Source organism: Arachis stenosperma, chromosome 4 (genome assembly GCF_014773155.1).
Source record: "Arachis stenosperma cultivar V10309 chromosome 4, arast.V10309.gnm1.PFL2, whole genome shotgun sequence".
Classification (NCBI taxonomy): domain Eukaryota; kingdom Viridiplantae; phylum Streptophyta; class Magnoliopsida; order Fabales; family Fabaceae; genus Arachis; species Arachis stenosperma.
In genome coordinates this window covers 4,731,777-4,757,725 of record NC_080380.1, presented here as the reverse complement: position 1 = coordinate 4,757,725, position 25,949 = coordinate 4,731,777, and the positions used below count along the sequence as shown (strand labels likewise).

General features: G+C 32.5%; 1 protein-coding gene across 2 annotated transcripts; it reads right to left on the bottom strand.

Annotated features, from left to right (window-relative positions):
• Nucleotides 1–2,690: 2,690 nt before the first annotated feature.
• On the bottom strand, nucleotides 2,691–6,187 carry LOC130976036 (F-box/kelch-repeat protein At3g23880-like). 2 transcript variants are annotated; one of them, XM_057900777.1, is made up of 2 exons: nucleotides 6,103–6,187; nucleotides 2,691–4,003 (listed from the first exon to the last, which is right to left on the bottom strand). In XM_057900777.1, exon 2 carries the CDS (start codon nucleotides 3,950–3,952, stop codon nucleotides 2,864–2,866), a length of 1,089 nt encoding a protein of 362 aa, XP_057756760.1. In that variant the 5' UTR covers nucleotides 3,953–4,003; nucleotides 6,103–6,187; the 3' UTR covers nucleotides 2,691–2,863. The 2 variants fall into 2 exon arrangements, with proteins under 2 accessions (XP_057756760.1, XP_057756759.1); XM_057900776.1 differs by lacking the exon at nucleotides 6,103–6,187 and having other exon boundaries at nucleotides 2,691–4,134.
• Between the last annotated feature and the right edge of the window lie 19,762 nt (nucleotides 6,188–25,949).

Genomic DNA, 25,949 nt, shown 5'->3' with positions numbered 1-25,949 from the left:
ATGCAGTGGGATATTAGAAATTGTAACTGTTATATTATATAAACATCATACCAACTGAGTCATGCAAGAGGAGAAGGCAAGTCCCTATCAGTCTTTGAGAACTAGATTGATGCAGACATATAGAGGCAAATGGATAAGCCAAACCACAGAAAATTCCAAGCACCCCTGGGTTCTGTACTTCTGTTACTCTCTACTTTGTCTTTTTCTCGCCCTCTGTTTTTTTCGGTAGGTAGGACATGGAATGGGCAATTGCTTGTCAACAAATCACACCTGCTATTAAACGCTGCTTATATGAGAACCTTGTTGGTCAATTTTGCCAACTTTGGTTAAGTGGAGTGAATTATAAATCAGAATTATTCACAGTAAAAACTCCATTATAGAATGACCCAAGCTCCACATAGTTACCTCAATGATATGTTTTATCTTTTGATTTTTTAACTGTTTTGGAGTTTTACTCTTTTAATGAGACAAAGGTCTCCATTTATTTTGGGAATAAAAATTTTACCAAGGAGTAGAAGCCTGGGGCTACAATACTTAGCAGGCAAGAAACCTTACCTCTGTCTTCCAATGGCCCAATGGTAAAGTTTGTATCTTTTTGTGTTTTTACTTTTATGGGCAACGAACGAATGAGGGGTCTTGCAAATGGAATAGGTGAATGGACCTTAGGAATTATGAAATTATCTTTTATTTAATTTATACATTACTTTTATTAATTTATTGTGTGACTTTAGTATTCATTTTGCCTTGGGATGGCAAAGGAATAGAGGATAAGCCACTAGTTTCTACTCTCTCATGATGTCCTTATCTTGAACATTCACTTCTTATCTTCTAAAAGATAAAGGTCCCCAACCCAATGGAAGTTCAGGGTAAGGACATGATTGAATGCAGTTATCAAGTTGAAGATTTTCAAGCTAATTAGGATGAGAGTAGATGAAAAATTGAAAATGATGGTTACTATAGAGTAAAGATAAACTTCGATTAAGAGTTCAAATGCAGTGTTTTGGACTTATTCATTTGTATATTCAGTCTGTGAGCTTGAGCTGACACTAGCATCATCTTATTGGACCATTTATGATAAATTATTTCACATTTATGGTGCATCATGTGGGACTCTATTTCCTCACATTATGATTTTTCAGATTACTTAATAGTGAACCTTATCACTAACTTACATACATGATTTTTTTAAACTATAACACATAATTGAAAGACTAAATAATTAGGTCTAAGGCTAAAATGTCACCTATGAGTAGAGTAAATATAATCATATATAGTGCTCCAACATCAAGTAATAATTTCATTTAACAGTTGTATACCATGCACTCATAGTTTATAGTTTGATTCAGACAGGATTCACCATTGATTCTTCATTCTTTAGGTATCATTTGACATCTATTTTATATAAAAAAAAAGACAAGCAAAATAGTAGATGTGTTTCTTGTACTTCTAAAGATTGTTAAAACCGTTTTCAAAGTAAAGACAATTTTAATGTTTTTTTCTTTTTTAATATTTTTTCCTCCAAGCATATTGTTAATCCTAATATCTCTCTACCTTTCATAACCTTTGGATACAGTAACTAAATGCTACCCTTGCAGTGTATACCATACTTATAGCGGTGGCAACGGAGCGAATAGAGGCGAGTTTTTGATCTACTCGATCCTGTTTCGTTGTACAACAATCTGCATAAAATTTGTCCTGCTTTTATTCGTAAGTAATAAAACGTTGAACCCTAACCTGTTTCTGTTTCTATAATTATTAAAATTTAATAAATAAAATTAAATTTTAAAATTTATATAACCATCATCACATACATAATATAAATTAAAATAAGATTTAAATATGATACAATATTATTAATCATTTGCTAATTATTTTACATATATTATACTTATTATATATATAGTAGGGAGGATATTACCTAAACCCGACGCCGCTCCGAACGGATAGGAACAGAGTGGGTACGCGCGTTCGGGTGGTATTACCATCCTACATACTTAGTTAGGGTTGCAGAGAACTTGGTTCCTTAGCATTTTGCTTTATTCCATTCTTGTTTTTTCTTTTCTTTTTTTTTTTTTCTTTTTTTTTTTTATGGCCAAAGATAGCATTTTACTTTGCTATGTCAACAAAAGAACACGGTTTAGCATAAAACCACACAGAGATCATAAAGTAGTTTTCCAAGTTTTATCCTTCCCTAGCAGAATGTTCCTTTTTTTTTTTTTTAATTTCTTCAAAAGTAGTTCTTTACTTATCTTTTCAACTTGATGGAAGTCCTTATTCTTCTTTTAGAAATGCAATGTGAACTGAAGATGAGTCATTAAATTTGTGCTTCTTACCCCAATGCAAGAAAGCATATACTTTTTTTTTTCAAGGATGATCTTCACATATCTGTAAAAGATTTAAATTTTCTTAATCTTTCATCAAAAGAATGTCATTTTTCACAAAAGTAGTTCGTTACTTATCTTTTCAGCTTGATGGATGTTCTGATTCTTTCATAAGTGCAATAGAATTCACCTAAGATGCATTATTAAATTTATGCTTCTTAGACAATAATGCAAGAAAGCATATACTTCTTTTCATTAACATAATCTTTCACAAGAACTTACCATTAGTAAATGTAAATTTTTTCCATAAAACAAAATTCTTATAAACAAATAAATAAATATAGTTATATATACATTTCCAACAAAAAACAACTCATAACTGAGATGTAACCAAAGATTAACATCATTCTATACACATCTTTGACATATTACACATCATTAAGAACTTACAACAAAAAGGAGCAAAAATAAAGGTTGCAAAGATTTAAAATAATTTACAACATTTTTATTCTTACTCACATAACAGAACCAAATTAAAAAGCTTAATGCTTCATTGGTGAAACTAGTGTTTCAACATAAACCTCTGCATCAAACCAACCTTTGCCATTCTGAATCCTAGGATACTTGAAGGAACGATCACTTGGGTCAAACAGAACCAAGTCAAACTCAAACATGAGAAGCACTTCACCCTTTTCTGAAACATAATATGGCCCTGAATATGAAAAGTCTTCAGGGTTAGGAAGATAAGGAACTGTCACCAATTTGATCCATGACTCTGTCACACCATAATCCTTCATCACCCACACAACAAAATGAGTTCTTTTATGATCATAACTCATGCACAGACATTCATTAAGAACACCCAAAGTAGGTGTTGATGAAGTCTCCTCTTTTTCATAATCAGGTGGCAGAATTTCCCTGTAACTCTCCTTCTGAAGATCCAAAGAAACTATAATCCAAGAAGAGGTGGATCCAAGAGTGAAATTGGAGGCCCAATTAAGAGTTCCAGTGACGAATTTCCCTGAATTTTGATATGGGGTGACACCATGAGGAAAATCCTGAATCTTCCTCCAAGAGTTTGTTGCCATGCTATAAACCTTAACCTTGGATTCACTGAAGAAGTGGTTGGGATCACAGAACACAGCAACAACCTTGTAATCTTGCTTGACATGATCATAGCCAAGACCAAAGGAAGTGAAGCAACCGGGTCTCCAATTATTGCCCAAAGGTGGAGACTTTTTGGAGATCCTAATGGAGGGGTTCCAGAGAAGAACACAGTCACCTTTAATGGCGAAACAAACAAGGCCGTCACAAGAACCAACGATGCCATCATGGCGGTACTTGTTCTTGACAGGGTAGTTAAGGTGCTCAGAAATGGTGGTTGAAGAAGTTGAAGAGATGAGAGAGTTTAAGTAACAAGAGTTGAGATGAAACTCAGCGGTTGTGGCACTGAGAATGATTCTGTTATGGTGTGTGAAGTGGTGAAGGTGCTTTTTGATGAAGTAAGAGTCAGAGATGAGAGAGTTCCATGACTTGCATACGCACCTGAATTTCAGAAGACTCTTCACTGGAATCCTTGACAGAATCTCCACTACAAGCTCGTCTGGAATGAAGGCCTCCTCCATCTCCATGGAACTAGTTCTTATCACTCCTCTTTGGTGGTAATCGATTCTTCTTCTTCCCTGCGATGATGATGACATGTTTAGTCATGCTCTAAGTGTTTGTGTTTTTGTGTGAGGTTTCATTTCATGGGTGGTTGATGATGGTTTATGATCATGATGATGGTGATGGCGATGCTAATCATCATTCATTCATTCATTCATGCTTATTTATACTTATGTGTCTTTGATTACTTTTTCATCTCCTTTTAAATAAAAATTAAAATTAATTTTAATATACCGTATAAAATTATTTTATACGTATATTTAATCAGTGTAATTAAATATTTTTTAAATATTATTTTTTATTTAATTTAAATAAATAAATTTTTTAATTTTTAAAATAATTAATATGTAAAATTAAATATTTAAATTAATTAAATAATAATAAATTTTAAAAAAACTAAACAAAAATTAAATTTTAAGAATAAATAGTATTTTTAATATTTAATTAAATAAAATTATATAAATAATTATTAAAAATAAAAAAATATATACAATTATATAAAATATTTTATATTATTAATGTATTAAAATTAATTTTATAAAAATTATATATAATTAATTTATAGAATTATGTTATGTGTATATTAAAATTTATTATTAAAATTAATTAATAATATAAAATATATATTAAAAATAAATTAAATTATATATATATTTATATAAAAAATATATTAATAGTTAATTTTAATGATTAAATTTTAATATATAAATAATATTTTTTAAATTTATAAATATGTGTGCCAATGCCACGACACCATGCTTCTTGAGTTAGTAATGCGGTGCCACGTTGCAGTTAGTTTCAAAGACAGTGCCTTGTCTTGAAGCAAGTAAGTTACTTTGTCAGATGTAGTAAAAAAAAATTCTCTAGAACGAATCTAAAATGTTCCAGACACCAATTATAACTATTTTTTTATTCTATGACGTCATTATCTGCTTCTTGTTGAATAGTTTGCTTTGATTCCTTTACGCGCTAGAGTCATTGCTTAATAATACTTATATAATAAAATAAATTTTCATTCCTAATATACCCCATATATCATACAAATTATTAGTAGAGTATGGTTTTCTCTTTTCTGTATTTTTGGTATAATGGATATTTTTAAATTGTATGATGTTTGATGGAGTTAACATTATTATTTAATGCATTATATATTCAATCCTATCATCATTTGTTTAAACATGAAATGATTGCAATGCATTATTTAGGAATCTATATAATATAATCACCCTCCAACCACGATCTTAATCTTATCAAACAGGCACGAATAGATTTCTGTAGTATCTATATCACACACACAAACACATAATATACGATACTGTAAAATATTCATTTTCAACCTATTAGCGCTTTATTAATAACTTGATATGCTAACATGGTTCTTGTTAGTGAAGTAATTAGGAATAAACAAATAATAAATACACAAAATTAAACTCATAAACTAATAATTTAATTTGAATTAATTTTGTATGACTATTCATGTAAAATTAAATTTATAATCTTTTATCTAATCACATACACCTTATACGATCGACACATGACTAAATTTCTATTTTGATCCTTGAGATTTATGCGATTACATATTTTGATCTTTGAAACTTAAAATTATCTATACTAGTGTTTCAGATTTAAGTTTAGGCACCACTGTAGCTCCTCGACTCTTTCCGGTGATGACTAAATAAATAGAATGCTAGGATGATATCTTTCTTATCACGTTGGATGATGGGTAAACGACATCGTTTATCTTTGGCATCCAAACAAGTCAGAAATGTGTTTTTTTGTATATGAAGGAAAAAGAAACGATGGAGATCCCAAATAAAGTATTTGTCTTTTTTTCTACCTTTATTATTCTTCATTTCTAACTTGTTTGGATGTCAAAAGTAAATAATGTCGTTTACTCATTATACAACGTGACAGGGAGGGTGCAATTTCAACATTTCGTTTGTCTAGTCATCGTCGAAAAAAATCGAGGGATCATATTGATGTCCGAACTTGAATCTAAAGGACTAACATAAATAATTTTAAATTTTAAAAATTAAAATGAATAATCATATGAATTTTAATGAACAAAATAAAAATTTAGTGATCGACACATAATATAATTGCAAATTAAACGCACCTTAATTATATCAAAGAGTGTCTCTCTCACAAATTCATTTGCTTCTTTCTTCCTCTGCCACTTCCTTTAGATAAATGAAGATTGGATTGCATTGGTCTTAATTAAAATTCTTATCATTATAAAGCCCACCCCATCACACTCATGCCAACTCGCCACATGTTTTATTTGTGTTTTTAGTTCAATTTTCTTTTCTTTAGATAAGATGACACAGCAACTTGGAAATTCTACGAGTCCCCAAAAAGTTTACCAAGGAAACGACAAATTAATGCCATGAATTGAATTAGAGAAATTTTCATTCTAGTATCTTCTAATATCCCCTTACATGCAAACTTAATAATTGTTTACTTAGGACAATTTTGATACACCTGTCCTGAAAACATTGGTTGATTAATGTAATGTTTATCATCCTATAATCTTTTTTAGTTTTTATCTGCCTTATGAAAAGTCATGGGACACATACTAGCTATCTAAATTGATGATGACTTATTAGAAAAGTGGGATAATGGCTTACAAAACCATCACTTATTAGATGTCAAAAGTTGTAAGTGGGAATATTCCACTATAAATAAAATCAGCCAAAATGCATTAAAAATGTTAGAGAATCATTAGAATCAATTTAGATCAATTAATATCATCTATATTTATATAGTATATCTGTATATTAATTGTAAAATTCTATGTCTTTATTATTCTGATTTATTTAGCACCTATAAATACCTCTTATATATTGTACCTTTGATCACACTGAATAATACACTTTTCAGATTACTCTCTTAGTCTTTTGTTTCTAACATGGTATCAGAGCCATGGTATCCTCCTTGAAGAGGATAGATTGTTTTTCTTACAGTGAAATCATCGTAGTTTTTGTATTTTTTTTCTCTATGCCATTCTTTTTTCCCTTTTGTTACTTCTTTGCTGTTTTTTCACCTCATCGACTAGCCTATTTTCTCTATTTTGTGTTTTTTTCGAGTCGAATGATCAAACACCATTCTCATCCGCTGTTTACCTATTCTCATGAAGAAATCATATAGTTTTTGCTCTCTCGTGGCAGTTCCGTCTGCGTCCTCTCGTGGCAGTTTCGTCTGCGTTTCTTTTTGGCAGTTCCATCTGCGCTTCCTTCAGACAAGCGGCAGTTCCGTCTGCGCTTCCTTCAGACAAGCGACAGTTCCGTCTGCGTTTCCTTCAGACAAGCGGCAGTTCCGTCTGCGTTTCCTTCAGACAAGCGGCAGTTCTGTCTGCGCTCCCTTCAGACAAGCGGCAGTTCCATCTGCGCTTCCTTCAGACTAGCGACAGTTCCGTCTGCGCTTCCTTCCGGCAGTTTCGTCTGCACCTGTTTTATCAATTTATGCAGTTTTTTTCTCTTTATTTCATTGTTTTAAATAAGTTTCAAACTCAAGTTGTCACTTGAGTTTGAGGGGGGATGTTAGAGAATCATTAGAATCAATTTAGATCAATTAGTATCATCTATATTTATATAGTATATCTGTATATTAATTGTAGGATTCTATGCCTTTATTACTCTGATTTATTTAGCACCTATAAATACCCCTTATATATTGTACCTTTGATTACACTGAATAATACACTTTTCAGATTACTCTCTTAGTCTTTTGTTTCTAACCAAAAAAAAAAAAAACAAAATATCATACTATACCAGTTTTTATCCTTATAACCCAAAAAAGTGCTGCTTATTAGAGTATATATGTGTGCTTTATCTTTAGGTGAATTCTAAAGTATAGTTAGTACTTAACTTATTTTTTATAATAAATTTTAAATATTTAATATTATTTATATTATATTTTTAAAATTAAATATTAATTTTTAATTTTTTGACAAGTTAGATAAATATTTTTAGATACTACAATAATCACCTTATATTTAACTATAAAATTTATACTAAAAAAATTCCTTTCTAAATTGACATATAATTATCAATAAGCTTTACTCATACATCAAGATTTTATACTGTAGCTACATGTATATCACTAATTTTAGTCCGAATTACATTATTTTCAAATTATATAATATAGTTAATATAATCTAAGATTAATAATATACTAAAAAAAACACTAGTATAATTAAAAAACTTGTTTGACAAGTACAAATCAAATGTAACTATATATAACTCATACAACCAAATACTTAAGTCACCTCATTCCATTCTTTATATAAATTTATAGTCTTGGTAGAACAAATAACTATGAAGAAAGCACTTCAAAGATTCTATTAATAGTAAAATAATTTTATAGAATTCAACTAATTTCTGCCAATTCCTATTGAGCTAAATTCTGAAGCTCATTTCACCACACAAATAAAAAGCAATATTCAAAATTAACCGCAAATAAACAAAATCAACCATAACTAAACCTTCCTTTGTTCACTGTTTCACTTCAACAGCATTTAAAACCATCCAACGACAGTGCCTTCCAACCAGGTTTGTCGGACGCCTTTCTCAACTGCCGTTAACCACCGCAGTGCCTCCGCCCGTCCACGTGCGAGCAACAGCCGACGTCGGAAGCTCGCCTCAGACTACCGCAACGCCTCCATTCTGTCCACGTGCTACTAGCCGCGTTCATCAGAGGTTCGGTCCAATCTGCCGCAGCACCGTTGTGCCGTCCACATGCGAGCAACCAAGGGTTTGATTCTCACTACAGTGTGCCGGACAACTTGACGCTGGCTTTCCTGCTCTGCTCTGACGAACGCCGCGTCGGACTCCTCTTGCTAGCACCATGAATCCTCGCCTAACAGTACTAATCGATTAGTATCCATTCATGGGTGTTTCTTGATTGAAAAGGGTATGAGTAAATTAGTTGTAAGTGAACTTTTAATCAGATCATATGCATATAATGACACAATCATATACAATGAATTTTGATTTGTTGGATGTTGCTGCTGTCTAAGATTAGATGTTTGATTGAAGGAATTCAAATAGATTTTTTGTGAAACTAACTGTTCTTTTTTTTTAACTGAGACGGAATAAAATTGGGTTTGATTGTGGTGAATATAGGTCAATGTACTTGTTCGACACTACAAAAAAAGGGTTAAAATGGAGATTTTTTTTGGAAATTACGGCGGTTCCAACCGCCATTATTACCAAAAACGGCGCCTCCAAGAAACGCCGGTATTCTGGGCGCCATTTTGGTTATTACGGCGGTTTTTAAAAAACCGCCACAATTTCCTATGAATAATACGGCCATTTTTTAGGGTTAAAATGGCGGTTTATAATTGCCATTATCTTCGCATAAAATGGCAGTTTTTTAATTGTTTAAAATGGCGGTTATAACCGCCGTTTTTACCAGAATGTTGTGACATCATTTCTGTTTAAAATGGCGGTTTCTAACTGCCGTTTTTACCATTATAACTGTTATTTTTACCAGGATATAATGGAATTTTTTGTGTTTAAAATAACAATTTTTAACCGCCGTTTTCACCAAAATATAATGGCATCATTTTCGTTTAAAATGGCAGTTATTAACTACCGTTTCTACCAGCATATAATGGCATCATTTTCATTTAAAATAGGGGTTTCTAACCGCCGTTTGTACCTAATTATGATGACAATTTTATGATTTTTTAAAATAAGATTGAAACTACCAATTTAAAGTGATATTTTCGAAACTCACTTAAAAATCTCGTAATAACCAAAAGGCAAGCCATAAATCAATCATCATAAGATGATTTTTAATTCATACATGATCCAAAAGTCATAATCCAAGTCATAATTGAAATGTCATAATCCAAAAACAAAGTATCAAAGTAACATTTTTCAATAATATGTCTTAACATATAATCCTTAATATATATCTTAACATATCAAGCAAGGTCATGCTTCCTTATTGCTTGCTCTAGATGACCTAGTTCCTAATTCTTTTGGTGATAAAATCTCATTCTCTTGATTCAATTTTTACAACAAAAATATAATTATTATGAGTACAATAAATGCAAAAAAAAACCCTTAATGATGGAACTCTTAAATATTGTCTCTCTGAGTGTGTAAGTTTATAATGTTATAAAGGCAATGATAAACCCTTAGTTGAAATTTTAATCTGAGATGGATTAACCTTCAACTTATGGTGTGGAGAGATATGAGAAAAAAAATTCATTAATTTTTTTTACATCTAAGATAAAATAATAAAAAAGAAAATTATGCAAAATGTAAAAGCAAAACTAAAATTATTCCAGAGCTTCTTTCTGAATACATGCACAATTTTTGTTAAAATTTGGAACTTTCCTAACTTTCATCACAAACACAAACCATGATTAAAAGATTTTATGTACAAAAATATAATTGAGAATTGCTGTACAACACATCACATTTTGATTAAAAGATTTTTGGACACTATATGTAGCTGAGCCACTAATTGAACAAAGCTTGGTTGCTATAGGATTATAACTTTCTAATTTAACAACATTCCATTAATGAATTAAGGAAGGATTTTCTTACTATGAACTTAAGAAAAAAACTGAAGGAGATAAAGCAAAGGAAAAAAAAAAGAGGATAATTGTATTTGTACTTGTGAAACGTGTTGAGTAGGGAACATTCCAGCCAATTGTATTGGAATTTTACCTCCTTCCTTAGAAGCAATATAGGAGACTAGCGCTTGCAATTGCGCTTTAACGGTATCCAACTCTTCTTGCACATTTGGACCACAAGTAGATGATGTGCCAGCATAATTTGAAGAATCTAAATTCATCTTTCTAATTCTTGTAGTGTTGTTCTTGAAAGCAACTGTTGGAACAACTCCCATACCTAAACCTCAAACACGACCAGGGTGCTCTTTCCCAAGAACTACTCCAAGAACATCAAGAGGAGAATTAACAGTTGATTCCATCGCTTGTTGGCTGCTATGTGCTTCAATCTTTTCCTACATATATAAAAAGAAAGAGAAAGAATAAAAAATAATATTATCTTATAAAAATGAAAGAAAAAGAAATACAAACAAGTTACTTATTGCACTTTAATCTTATCGCTATTTCTTTAACCTTTTCATTAACATAACTTCCATCTATTTTCTTGTGAGTGATGTCCCACATTTGAATCCTACTAACTTCTTTTTCCGTCTCTTCCGTCTAAAATTCAAGAAAAGTAGAAAGACTCGATAAAAAAATAGCAGCCTCAATCATGTATATATCATTCATTTAATTATTATTTGAGATAGATTATATATGCAGAAAATAAAGAGATGATGCATGCATTATATGAGATTCATATATGTAGAAAAATATAATTATGTCCAAATCCTGCATCTTAACAATGCTACCATGAATAACATTAACAGCAGGGGGCATGCATTAATTGTTTACCAATTCAGCCCTTTTTCTTGCAATTAATTTAGCACCTAAAGTATGAGAAATTATTTGTTTTTGTCGAATTTCTTGATTCCTCTTATAAAAATTCTGCATGCAAGTTAAATTTAGACACAATTAAATAGAGGCAAACTACTGAAGCACTACTGCATGAGAAGCTATCACTGGTTCATTACCAACTCTATATAAAATAAAATACAAGAGCAGGCAGCAGCAATATCTACTTCATATATTAACTTTTTCACAACATTCCATATGAATTCAATATCCTATTTACAAAAGCAAACTATATAAGACTTTTTAGTGGGTATGTCTAATTATTATATATATTCCAAAGGCAAAGGACAACATTTAACTAAGAGAGTAAGTACTTACCTGAGTTTCTGGCTTCAAACGATATTCTACGAATAAAGCCCATTAATCAGGAGCAATATCTTCTGGTGCATTATTTATGATCTCGGTTTTACTCAACCTCGGATCATAAAAATCATTCCAAAACTTTATCCTATGTTCCCTCCATTTTTGCCAAGCGATTGGAGCAAAAATCGTTTGGTCAAGTTATCACTCACTTTGAAGCAAAATTGAGCCTTCAATATTATAACAAAGAATATATATTAACCAGCAAATATAACTAAATAATGGTAAAGAAATAAGCTTTAGAGTTTGAGTAATCTTCTTACTAGAAAAAAAATATTCCATTGATTTTCAAAAAAGTTTGATGGAATGTCTGACCACTTGTCAAAACTGATTGAAAATGCTATACAATCAGTGGCCAATTGCCCACAAACTCCTACAAGGAGTCCAACTGCTTCTCCTATTGTTGCATGATGTTTATCAAAATTGACAACTATGCACAAACCTTCTGGCAAATTATGCACATCCTTCACTAATAAATGAAGGCGTGTACTATCTTCGTATTCATCTAAAATAGACAAATGAATATAAATAAATGAATAAATGCGCGACTAAAGATTAAAATAAATAAAATTCACGTTGTATGTTGGACAACAACATAAATAGATAAGGCAACATATATAAAGTGGGCAGCAACCTTCTTTTCTTCATCATATATAATATCTAATTAAGTAGATTTCCCGTTATGAAAAATGAAAAATAAAAAATGAAAAAACTGCTTCTAATAATTTCAAGAAACCAGCCTGCCAATAACTAGCTAATCAAATTCACTTTACTACTTCTATTTTTATCTATTACAAGTTTTGTTTTCATTTTGTTTTTTAGTCCACCCTTCAAGCTTTATGACTTGGGATTCGAACCCGTCCCTATTCAGATAAAGCTAAGGGTATCACAAGAATTCAAGTTTTAATTTGATATGAAAGATGCAACTTCCATAATTCACGTTGATGCATGTTAATTGATGAACTTAATTTGATAATAATAACATATTATAACATCTATACATCTAAAAATATTAATAAAACATCTATACATACCTATAGTATCAACAGCCCAATAATACTTAGATTCACGTTCACGTTTACGTTTAGGTTCGGATGGATGCTCATATATAGTTAGAGCAACTGATGATGGCTCAGAAGAATTTGAAGCTGCCGACTTGTCTCAGGAGGAATTTGCAGCTGCCGACTTGTTCCGGGAGGAATTTGCAGCTGCCGACTTGTCTCGGGAGGAATTTTCAGCTGCTGCCGACTTGTCTCGGGAGAAATTTGTAGTGACTGAATGTTGCTGTCGTTAGGGGCCCCCTATTGCTGAGATGCCTATGTATAGAAATTGGATGTTACTGCTTTGTTAGATTGGATTGACTTTGCCACAAAAAAGGGGATGGTGTTTGTGGGTGGTTTGAAATTTAACTACACATTTGCAATATGTTACATTAACTAGACATTGTGAAATAAGGCCCTTTTTTTCCTAAATTTTTTGTGTATACGCTTTCGACCATGATAAACGTATGTTGTTTTTAGTGTATGTGGATGATTTTTGATCGATTTTATGTATTATTCTTCAATGGAAAGTGTTGATTATTTTTCAATTGTGAAACACTATAGAACCATAATAGACAAATAAATAGAAGTGTGAAAGGTTTCAATTTTGTTAGCACTCTTGACCAACTAGGACATGCCCCCAAGTTTCATTTTCTTGTTAATTACTCCATGTGTTTCTTTTTCTAAGTCTGATGCTCCAAGGAGATCGACAGGCTTTAGCATTGTACAATATGAGTAGTATATGTCAAGTTTAGAACTTAGCTTCAAGTTTCAGCTTCATCCTTGGTTCTGCTACAACTTTGCCAAATAGTATAATTGTATTTTTGTGTAAGCAACAATTGGGAATAAACTAAATTTGCCAATTTGTTAGTACAGCAAATTGGATGTATTTTATTTTGGTCCTACTTAGTATCTTTCTTCTTGTAGACAACTTGAATGTTCATGCAAAAATTTATGTCACATGTTTTTTTATTAAACAAATAGATATTTTTTATACTAAATGGATGATTCTTTTAAAAAGAATCATCTTTTAAGAAGGGAATTAACTTTGAAGTAATTGAACCCATATTATACTTATTGATTCAATTATTGTGACTTATGAATATTTTTATAGTTAATATATAATAGACATAGATGGCTATTATTATGTTGCATATACGTTGACCATAAATGCTTTGTTTTGCTTTCACTTTGCAGGGGCATCCTGAAGAGCCAAGCGCAATATAGAAAAATTTACATTAGATGTTTCTTTTGTTAAACAAATAGATGTTTCTTTTTATACTAAATGGATGATTCTTTGAAATGAATCATCATTTAAGGTGGAAATTAACTTTAAAGTAATTTAACACATATTGTACTTATTGACTCAATTGTTGTGACTTATGAGCATTTTTATAGTTAATATATAATAGACATAGATGGTTATTCATTTGTTGCATACACTCCGACCACTAGATAATAAATTTAATCATGGAAGTAACACTTGCCTCATAAGTTCATCATTAAGTAGTACTAAGTAATATGTTGTGTATCTGGACTCAGTTTTAATTTGATAAAAAATGTAACTCTAAAGTTCAAGTATAATAACCGCATAAAGCAAACAGTGGGTAAAAGAAAAATTATCAAAACACTTTGATTGTTCTTGAAAAAGCAAATAACTAGATATTGTTGTTATTTTTTTCTTTATCTTTTTTTCATCTTTAAATTTTGTTAAACAAGCATAAGGATAAAAAAATCTTTCTTTTGTGATACTTGTATTCACTATCAATTAAATCATTTTTGCACTAAAGAACAAATACAAATAACTTCTGTTAGGTATCTAATTATTTTTGTAAAAATCTAAGTAGATGTTACTTCTGTCAAGCATTAGGATGTTTTTTTCATCCTAAATAGATGTTACTTTAATAGAAGCCATGTGAATGAAAAATAAAAAAACTTATCCTACATAAGTAACTATAAATTTGTCATCATACTAAAATATAATGAAAGGAATCATGATATTCATTCAACTTAGATATACAATTTGCAACACTGTCAATACAAGAATTCATCATGACAAAAAATAATACAAAAAAATCATTCATTTAGTATAAAAAAACATCTATTTGTTTAACAAAAGAAAATTTTGACGCAAATTTTCGCATATTGCTTTTGCCTCTTCAGGATACCCCTGGAAAGTGAAGCTACATCGTTTAGTAAATTTAATATTTTTTTAGAGGGGGTGAAGCTACATCGTTTAGAAAATTGGTATATCATTACTATATAACCAGCTAAACAAAGAATAACTTTCTAGAAAAAGGGGTTTGATGTTTGAAACACATAAAACAGTAAATAAGTAAGTAAAGAAAGCAATAGATGGATTTAGTGTGAAAACAATATGAGAAAATAGTTAATGTTTCGGAGATGTTTATCTTTAGGGATTAAAAGTTCTTACCAACTATGTTAACAATGTATAATTCATTCCAAGGCAAACTGTAATTGTCTAAACCCTAATCTCTTAGTGATTTAGCCTCCTCTAACCTTCATTAACCGCCATCTCGTGGTCACTTAATTTCGATTAGAGGGTTAAGTTCAAAAACTAGTTTATGGTCACAAAAACTCTAATTACCCAAAGCTAATAGGATTATATGTCACAAATCCCAATTAGTTTATGTAATTAGCATTTTAGGAGGAATTTGTTTTCAAACTGTAGTTCAAGCGAGATAACTCTCTCAACAATCACAAAAACTCAAGTAGAAAGGGTCATACTCTCATTCCACCCAAATTCATAAGATTAAGAATGAAAACAATCCTTAGAATTGAATCAATACATTAATTGAAATAGAAGAATAATAGTTCTAATCCATAGAAATAAACAGAGCTTTTAACCTTAACCAAGGGGTTTAGTTACTCATAACTTACAGAGAAAAATAGGGTTCTGAGAAGTGTGCCATGCGGCAGTATAATCTGAGATGTCCCTAAAATGTGGATCTTATTCCTTAAGTACTAACCTAATTTTATTTGATATTAAAATAAAATAATAAAGTCTGGGCCTAAAAGATTTTGTTACTAAATAAAAATAATTAAAATATGATAAAAGATAGTTATCAAAAGCTAAATTCCACTAAAGATGCTCCTTTGGGTGATTTTGATCCGTATTTGGCATTTTCTAGCGTTTTTTGGTGTTTCATGCCGGCAGGGGAAAGTTCTGGTGCTGGTTTTGACCCTCTTGGGCGCTAAACACCATGCTTGGTGTTTAGGGCCAGATTTGGTAGTGATTTCAGAAGAAAAGTATAAACTATTATATATTGTTAAAAAGTTATGGAAGTTAGCTTTCCAACGCCATTAGAACTGCATCAATTGGACCTCTGTAGCTCAAGTTATGCTCGTTAGAATGCAAGGAAGTCAGGGTTGACAACATCTACTTTCTTCCTTTTTTTTTTGCAATAAACTCTACCAAATTCGCCGCAATTTTACCTGAAATTATAAAAATACCAAAATAAATCAAAATAGCATTCAAAGATGATTTTTAAACTAAAATATAATAAAAATTCATAAAATTTAATAAAATATAACTAGAAAATGAAGGGAATAAGAGTACAAGATGCTTACGCATCACAACGCTAAACTTAAACAGTTGCTTGTACTCAAGCAACCAAAACAATATATGACCAAGAAGAGAAAATGCCTAAGACTCGAGTTGTCAATTAAGCTCAGGTCTAGTTACTGAATGAGGCTAATGACACTCTAATTCTGAACAGGTTTGGCATCTCACTATCCTTTGAAGCTCAGAAGCATTGGTATCCTTCAGGACTAGAACTTAGATGATGTTATAGATTCTCTTCTTTAGGCTCTAATTGATTCTTGAACACTGCTTTTTTCTTTCTCTTCTTTGGTGCTTTGAACCTTGAGCCTAGCCATGACTCTAAGTGTTTTGTCTTCAATCTTAACTTGAAACAAGAACACCACAAGCACTTAAACTGAGGAACTTCTTTGGGTTCAAATTTTTCTTTCTATTTCTCCCAGACAGTGGTGCTCAGAGCCTTAAGCATACTCTGTAACAGCAATTGGTCACGACTTTAAGTGTTCAGTCTCAAGGGTTACTTGACACTTTCACACCACAAGCATATGGTTAGGAAAAACTACTCTTTTGAGCTTTAGATAAGTTTTGACCCTCCTAACCATTGATAACCAAATTAAAGCCTTGGACCTTTTTCTTTTTATTTTTATTTTTTTCCTTTTATTTCTTGTTGCTATTTGTTTTGCTTTAAGAATCAATTTTTCTTCTTATTTCATAGAATCTATAATACTTCTTTAAGTTCCTGTTCTTCAAGAACCAAATATTCTCGACTCCAATATCAAATATGCAGAATTAATTCATACATTCAGAAATAGAGATAGTGTCACCACATCAAAGTAATCAGAACAACTCATAATATATACTCAAGTCTCATGCATTTTACTACTTCTTTTTCTTTTTTATTTTTTCAAGTTCAGTGAGCAATACATGAGACATCTTTCAAAATAATCAGAAAACAAAATAAGGGACTAAACTAGAAAGCGAGAAAATCTTACTAGTGATCATGCAAATGCTAGAATAGAAATCAGGAAATAAACTAAAAATACTCGAAAAATAGAAGATAAGATAAGGCACGGGATAATGAAACTCAACCACCTCAGTCATGGTGGCTACTACTCCCTCCTCAAGTTGCACTCTTCCATGAAGATGATTCACCTTCCTTTGGTGCTATTGATGATAATATAAACTGAGAGCTTGCTCTGCAACACCAAACTTAAAAGTTTGCTTGTTCCCAGGCAAAGAAAATTGAAAACGAAAAGGGACATGAAGAGCACACAGATGAGTAAGAATAATACAATAGAAGATAAGAGTGATAGAAGGGGAAGACAAATTTTAAAATTTAAAACTCTTTTTTTATGACCCCTTGGCGCTAAACGCCAGGGATGGCGTTTAGCACCCCAAGGGGTTGGTGCAAAACTTGGATGGAAACATCCCTTTTGGGCGTTAAATGCCCATGCTTCATGATCCTCTTCTGGCATTAAATGCCCTCATGGAGTTTAACGCTAGCTCCTCTGCTCCTCTTCTGGCGCTAAATGCCCTCCCTGGTGTTTAGTGCCCAATCATTTTCTACTTCAGGGTGTTCTGTTCTTCTGTCTGAATCTTCCTGTCCCTATTCTAAGCGCTGTACATGATCACAAACATTAGAAAACTTAGGAAAACTTTGAAAATCAATGAAAAATAAAATGAAATCAAACTAAAATAAATCTGAAATAAACTAAAGGATACTCCTGGTTGGGTTGCCTCCCAACAAGCTTCTTTACCGTCACTAGCTTGACGGTAAGCTCTTTTAAGGAGGAAGATAGTCATGGAGGCTTAGATTCTCATCCCTCACTGTGAGCTTCTTTTCTGTGACTTCATGGATCAGCTCAAAGTGCTCAAGGGACAGGATCATGTTTATAATGAGGTAGGACTGGACTTCTAATAAACACCACTTCAATCCCAGGTGAGAAGTCCTCAGTGAAAATCTTCTTATTTCTCCAGCTCTTAGGTACTTTTTTCTCAGAACCTCCTTCCTCCTTAGTGGTTTGTGAATGTCCAACACCAAACTTAGGTTTGATGTCAGGGAAAACTGTATGGCTTTCCACCAAGGGAGAAGGTTTAAAGCATTGAGCTCTGTATGCAAGTACCTCCTTTGTCAGAGATTGGTGGAGGTTTAAAAACCTTGAAAACCATATAGTCCTCATGTAACCTTAACACCATTTCACCTCTTTCAACATCAATTAGGACTCTTTCAGTGGCTAAGAATGACCTTCCTAAGATGATGGAGTCATCTGTATCATCTCCCATGTCAAGTATCACAAAATCTGTAGGGAAAAATAACTCTCCAACATTGACCAGTACATTCTCCACTAGCCCATATCCCTGCCTCAAGGACTTGTCAGCCATTTGCAGGATTATCTTTATTGTTTGTGCTTCTTGGATTTCCAGCTTCTTCATTACAGACAGAGGCATCAGATTTATGTTTGAGCCAAGGTCAGACAATGCTTTCTCAAAAGTAATAGTCCCAATGGTACAGGGGATCAGAAAGCTTTCAGGATCAGGCATCTTCTTGGGTTGCTTCCTCTGAATCAGTGAAACTGCATTCCTTGGTCAAGACTATAGTTTCATCTTCATTCAAGAACTTCTTCTCAAAGAGCAAGCCTTTCATAACTGCCATGTAAGGAGGTCTATTTTCCAACACTTCAGCAAAAGGAATATTAATGTGTAACTTTTTAAAAATTTCCAATAACTGAGTGAATTGCTCATCCTTGGTCTCCTTTTGAAGCTTTTGAGGATGTGGTACTTCAGGCTCTTGTGCCACCAGTAGGGCATGTAACAGTGTGCTCCCAGCCTTTTCTTGAGCCTTTTCTTCCTCTAGTGCCTTAGCAACTTGTACTTCCTCTTTTGGCACAGCTTTAGTATCCATTGATGGCCTTGCACTCTTTTCTTTGGGTAGGCACTATGTCACGAAAAAGAGTGAGGGATCTCTAAAGTCTTGGAGGGTATAGTAATTTGGCTTTGTAATCTTGAGCCTTGGGTAATGCAGGATGAGTGTCAATAGTGACCGGAAATAGATTATCAGGGTGCCGAGGGGGAGAGTTCTTTGAATCTTCATTGGCGTTTAGTTCCCCCCCTTCCTGGGCATTCAGTGCCCATGGTGCTCTCTGCTGGGCATTCAGTGCCCTTAGTAGCACTCCTTGTTTCTGTAATTTTGCTCCTTGATGTCTCTTTTTCACCTGGTTCCTCACTGTTCTTATGTTGAGTGACTAATGTTTTGTCACTTCTCAATTGGACTACCTGACATTCCTCTCCGCTATTGGGGACCATATTAATTAGCGCAAGTTGCTCAGATATTCGCTGGTCCATATGGTACATTTGTATCTCCTAGTTTCTAAAAGAGGTTCGGGCTTCCTGTATAAAACTTTGTTGACTTTTTGTGAGTTCTGCAATAATAGATGCCAAGTCAGGGGTACTCTGAGGTTGTGGGGGCTGAGAAGGAGGGTTGTTGATTGGATTTTACTTAAAAGCTCCTTAGAGTAGCTGGCGTAATTCAGTTGTTGTCTCTGAGGTTGCTCTTTCCACCCAAAGCTCGAGTAATTCCTCCACCCTTGATTAAAATTCTAAGAATAAGGAGTATCGTATGGATTTTTTAAGGAATTCTCCATGTAATTGACCCGCTTAGGTGGGCACTTGCCATAGTTGTAAGGCTCACCTTGAGGAAAGCCACCGCTCATATCATGAGGAACATCTGGAGAGGCACTCTGAATTTTGGTAACTGAGCTTTGCACATTACCCAATTATTGAGCAAGAAGACTCATCTATTGAAATAAAAGCTTGATCTGAGCAAGAAGTGCATCTGTATCATACATCTCCATGACTCTATCCTATTTTTGCTCACACACAAACAGAAAACAAAAAAAAAGTGAAAATTTCTACGTCAGAGTGTAGAGAATACCCAGTGAGGTATCCTATGTAAAAAAAAAGAAACAACAGAAAATAAAGTAAGCAATTAAACAAACAAATTTAAAAATAACAAGAAAAAAAGATTAAAATTTCGAAAATAAAAAGATCAAGACACTAAAAATTTCAAAAATAAAAAGAAAAACACTAAAGGGACACCAAACTTAAAATCAGAAATTAAAGAAAAAATAAATAAAATTAAAATAAAAAATAAAAGCAAAATAAGTAAACAAAACTAATAAAAATACCTAATCTAAGCAACCAAACAACTAGTAGTTGTCAATCACAAACAATCCCCGCCAACGGCACCAAAAATTTGGTGTCCAAAAAGAAATTTCGCACAGCTTAACCGGCAAGTACATCTGGTCATCCAAGTAATACCTCAGGTGAATGAGGGTCGATCCTACGAGGATTGCTGGACTCTGCAATAATGACTATCCAGTTGGACTCAGTTAGGCGAATAGAAATGGGATTTTATGGTTGAAACCCATAAAACAATAAATAAGCAAGTAAAGAAAGCAATAGATGGGTTTGGTGTGAAAATAGTATGAGAAAACAGTTAATGCTTCAGAGATGTTTATCTTTCGGGATTAAAAGTTCTTACCAACTATTTTAATAATATATGATTCATTCCATGGCAAATTGTAATTGGCTAAACTCTAATCTCTTAGTGATTTAGCCTCTCTAACCTTCATTAACTGCCACTCTCGTGGTCACTTAATTCCGATTAGAGGGTTAAGTTTAAAACTAGTTTATGGCCACAAAAACTCTAATTATCTAAAGCTAACAAGATTATATGTCACATATCCCAATTAGTTCATGTAGTTAGCATTTTAGGAGGAATTTGTTTTCAAGCTTTAGTTCAAGCGAGATAACTCCCTCGAGAATACAAGAACTCAAGTAGAATAAGAGCCATACTCTCATTTCACCCAGATTCATAAGATTAAGAACAAAAATAATCCTTAGAATTGAATTGATAAACCCCAATTTTGTGGTTTATCTTGTGTTAAATTTAGGGGATTTTATCAACTTTTCTCATATTTATTCAATGAAATAGCATGGTTTTGTGAATTTCTCCTAATTTGTGCTTAAGAGTAAAAACATGCTTTTTAAGCCCTAAAATGGATAATTTTAATTCACTTTAATTCCATTCGATGCCTTGAGATGTTTGTTAAGTGATTTCAGGATTAGAAGGCAAAGATTGGGTTGAAGAAATGAAGAAAAAGCATGCAAAAATTGAGAATTTATGAAGAAATGAGGATTTGTTGAACTCAAGGTCACACGCACGCGTCACTCACGTGTACGCGTGAGATGGAGATTCGCCAGCGACGCGCACGCGTCACCCCACGCGCACGCGTGACTAGGAAAATTGCCAATGATGCGTACTCGTGACCCATGCGTACACGTGACAAGCAGCACGTGACTAACTTAAGGGCAATACGCTGGGGGCGATTTCTGAGCTCAATGAGGCCCAAATCCAACTCATTTCTGATGCTTTTGAATGCAAGGATTGCAAGAAAATGGGGGAGAGAAGTCATAGAGTAGTTTTCATCATGTTGTAGGTAGAATTCTAGAGAGAGAAGCTCTCCCTTCTCTCTAGAATTTAGGGTAGTTTAGGTTAATTTTCCTTATATCCAACTTTTAATTCTTGTTTTTATTTCAATTCTCTTTATATTTTATTGTTCTAGTGTCTCAACTTTCTTAGTTTTCCTTGTTAATTTCCTTATTTTGCCATTTTTACTTTCATGAACCCTTGTTGAATTTCTATTTCCTTTAATGCAATTTTATGTTTCTATGCCTTTTTATGTTTATCTTCATTGCTATTGTTGATTGCTTGTTTGTGTTAGTTATGGGTTTTGTTAATTCTTTCATTTTGTGATGATTACCTTTATTGCACATTAGGTGTTTGATAAAATGTTTCCACTAGTTTTTGAGTAGTTTTCTTTACTCTTGGCCTAGGCTAAGGAAATTGAGTGACCTTAAGTCATTGGGTCTCAATGCATTGGTGATTTGAGAACCCTTAGTGATCAATTTGATAACCATTGACACTAGCCTACTACTAAGTCAATTAGTAGCTAGGCTAGGACTTATGGATTGATGTTGATCAAGCCTATTTGACGTACTTCCTTGAGGTAGATATTGTACGTATTTCAAGCATAGAAGTAGACTTAATGGGTTGGACCCTCATAATTGTCAATATATCGTTGTAGACAAGGATGGTGATCTTAATTCCCAAGTTTTATCCAAGAGTTCTTTTCTTTTCATTTATTAGTCAATTGTTTATTTACTTACTTGCTTTTATATTTTCTTGCCAATTACAAATCAAACCCCCTTGTTTCCTTCATGGCCAATAATTAATCACTTCATTACAATTTCTTATGAGACGACCCGAGGTTTGAATACTTCGGTTACTTTTCATTGGGGTTTGTACTTGTGACAACCAAAATATTAAAATTTGATTGTGAGGATCGATTGTCGGTTTGGACTATACTATCAACGAAATTATTTGTGTGAAATTTTGAACCGGTAAAAATCCTCACCATCATCAATCAATACATTAATTAAAATAGTTCTAATCTATAGAAATAAATAGAGCTCCTAATCTTAACCAAGAGGTTTAGTTGCTCATAACTTATAGAGAAAAATAGGGTTCTGAGAAGTGTGCCGTGCGACAGTCTGATCCGAGATGCCCCTAAAGGGTGGATCTTATTCCTTAAATACTAACCTAATTTTATTTGATATTAAAATAAAATAATAAAGTCTGGGCCTAAACGATTTTGTTTGTAAACAAAAATAACTAAAATATGATAAAAGATAGCTATCAAAAGCTAAATCCCACTAAAGATGCTCCCTTGGATGAGTTTGACCCGTATCTAGCATTTTTCTGGCATTTCACGCTAGCAGGGGAAAGTTTTGGCGCTGGTTTTGTCCTTCTTGGACGCTAAACGTCAGGATCAGCGTTTAGCTCCCGATTTGGCAACGATTCCAGAAGCAAAGTATAGACTATTATATATTGTTGAAAAGTTCAGAAAGTTAGCTTTCTAATGACATTAGAACTGCATCAATGAAACTTCTATAGCTCAAGTTATGCTTGTTGGAATGCAAGGAGGTTAGGGTTAACTGCATCTACTTTCTGCCTTTGTTTTTGTACTAATTAAACTCTGCCAAATTCGCCCGAATTTTACCTAAAATCATAAAAATTTTGAAACAACTCAAAGTAGTATCGAAAAAAAATTTTTGCACTAAAATATAATAAAACTTAATAAAATTTAATAAAAAAAAGAAAATGAAAGAAAAAATAATACAAAGATACTCATGTATCACTCTTTAGTGGCCCATAAGCAAAGACACATTATTCAATTAGGAATATCCCAAAGCCTATAAAAAAATATAAAAATCAAGTAGGCACTATTAATAATTATGAAATGAAAGGTTAAATGTATTCAGTAAATTTCCAACATCCACCTTCATTCACAAATACATAATAATTAGTCAAAATTAGAAGAATGAATTATCCTAAATTGAATCTTGATTACTAAAACCTAATAAAAAAAGGCATGGAGAACCCTAAGCAGAAAAGAAATAAACTGTAAAAAAAAAGAGTAACACAAGTCGCGTTACCTTGTCTACTGAGTCCTTGCAATGGGCGAGGAAGGAGGGGCAGGTGCGAGCGTGGACAGCTTGAGCATAGATAGAACTTCAAAAGCAGAGGATGCGAACAATGGGGATAAGGAGTCGCGAGTGGCGAGGATGTGTCGGGCGAGCGGAGTGGGTGTGGGTGGCACGGATTAGACGACAGTGCGACGGGAGAGTGGCGATGATGCGAGAGTGCTGCACGGACGATTCGTGATGGGACACAAGAAAGGTGAAACAGAAGTGCGATGGATGTCTTTCCTCGCGAACGGCAGATGAGGTGGCGGAGAAGGATAATACAAGGACGACCGGTGATAGCGCGCAAGGACGGTGAAGCGGCGGCGCTACGGCAGCACGACGAAACTGCGGCAGCGTAGGACATTGGGGAGAGGGATTTGGATTTGTGGTTTTGGGTGATGAATGGTAAGTGAAAGTAAAAATAAATTAGGGTAAATTTTGATAAAAAAAAATATCATTAATGTCAATTAATCAAATTTTAAATTTAAAAAATAATTTAAAATGAATAATTATTAATTGATTTGTTCAATTCTTAACCGATTAAATATTTGATTTTCTATATTTTTCCATAGTAAAAATAGATACAAAAATAAATAGTAGTAAACTAAGTTTTTTTTAGCCATATGTCATTAGCAATAACAATCACTAATAACGATAGTCATACAAACACACACAAATAAAAAAATAAAAAAAACAGCTCCTATGCACTGAGATATGTTGGTCAAAAGTCACAAAGGATTATTAGTCTACGTATGTTGTGCTCCATAACATCGTAAGATGGTTTATGGTATTGTGGAACACTAGTGACTAGCAAATTAGGGGAACCCTTATCAGATTCAAGACCAATAAAGAGAAACAAATAGCAATTGCTAATAATTATTGTATACATATCCATTTCTAGTAGGATGGTAATAAAAAACAAAAATCTAGAAGTTGCACAATTAATAAACTCTAATCATAACATTTGTGTTCTATATTAGGATTCTTGCACATCTAAATCTTCATTATTATCTTGTAAATCATGCTCAATGTTTTACAAGAAAATTGTGCAGTATTCATCATCAATGTACCATTAAAAAGTGAAAGATAATTAAGCGTAATACCCTAATATAATGCATTAATGCTCATTGATACTAATATATTTCCAAACCAACTATCAAGTTAGAAGATGATAAGCTGCCTAATTTAATTCTATGTTGCAGTTAGCAAATATTTTATGAAACAAACATACCAGTGAGATAGCTAATACATTTAAATGTTAATTCTAATATGACAATATCAGAAAACAGAAAAGTTTAACCTGACAAACTTGAGATGTGATGATAACAATAATGATGTATGAATTTCAAACTCTAACGGCCATTATTATTTGCCACCTTTTAATTCCAATTCTAAATTAAGAAAATCCTGAATCTTCGTTTTATAGATTGTGTTCTATATATGTTTTACAAGACAGTTTTCTCGTGAACTAATGGTAATTAAATAATTAATTGTCGAAAATAGCAACTTGTCATTAAGCTAGTAGAATTAAAAAGCTCAAAACTTTGAAATGAAGGTTCGGCAAAGGTTTAATAAAAGTTGAATTAAATATAATAAAATAATATATTTATATATAAAGTATATGTTATTAAATTACTCTTTTACTTTAGTGGATGATAATAATAAAAAAATTTTGTGATCTACAAATTCAACTCAATAAAATACATAATTCAGTTCAATTTTAGTCTTTATTATTTTATTTTATCTTATTTTTATCTTATATTTATTTGTTCTTACCTTATCTTTATATGCTTTTATCTTTCATAGGCCAATATTCTATATATATTTAATTTTACCTTCATAATTTACAATTCAATTTAATTCAATTAATAAACAATCAATAAAAATTTCTTCATCTTTTTTTTCTTTTTCTATTCTTTCACAATTTTATCATG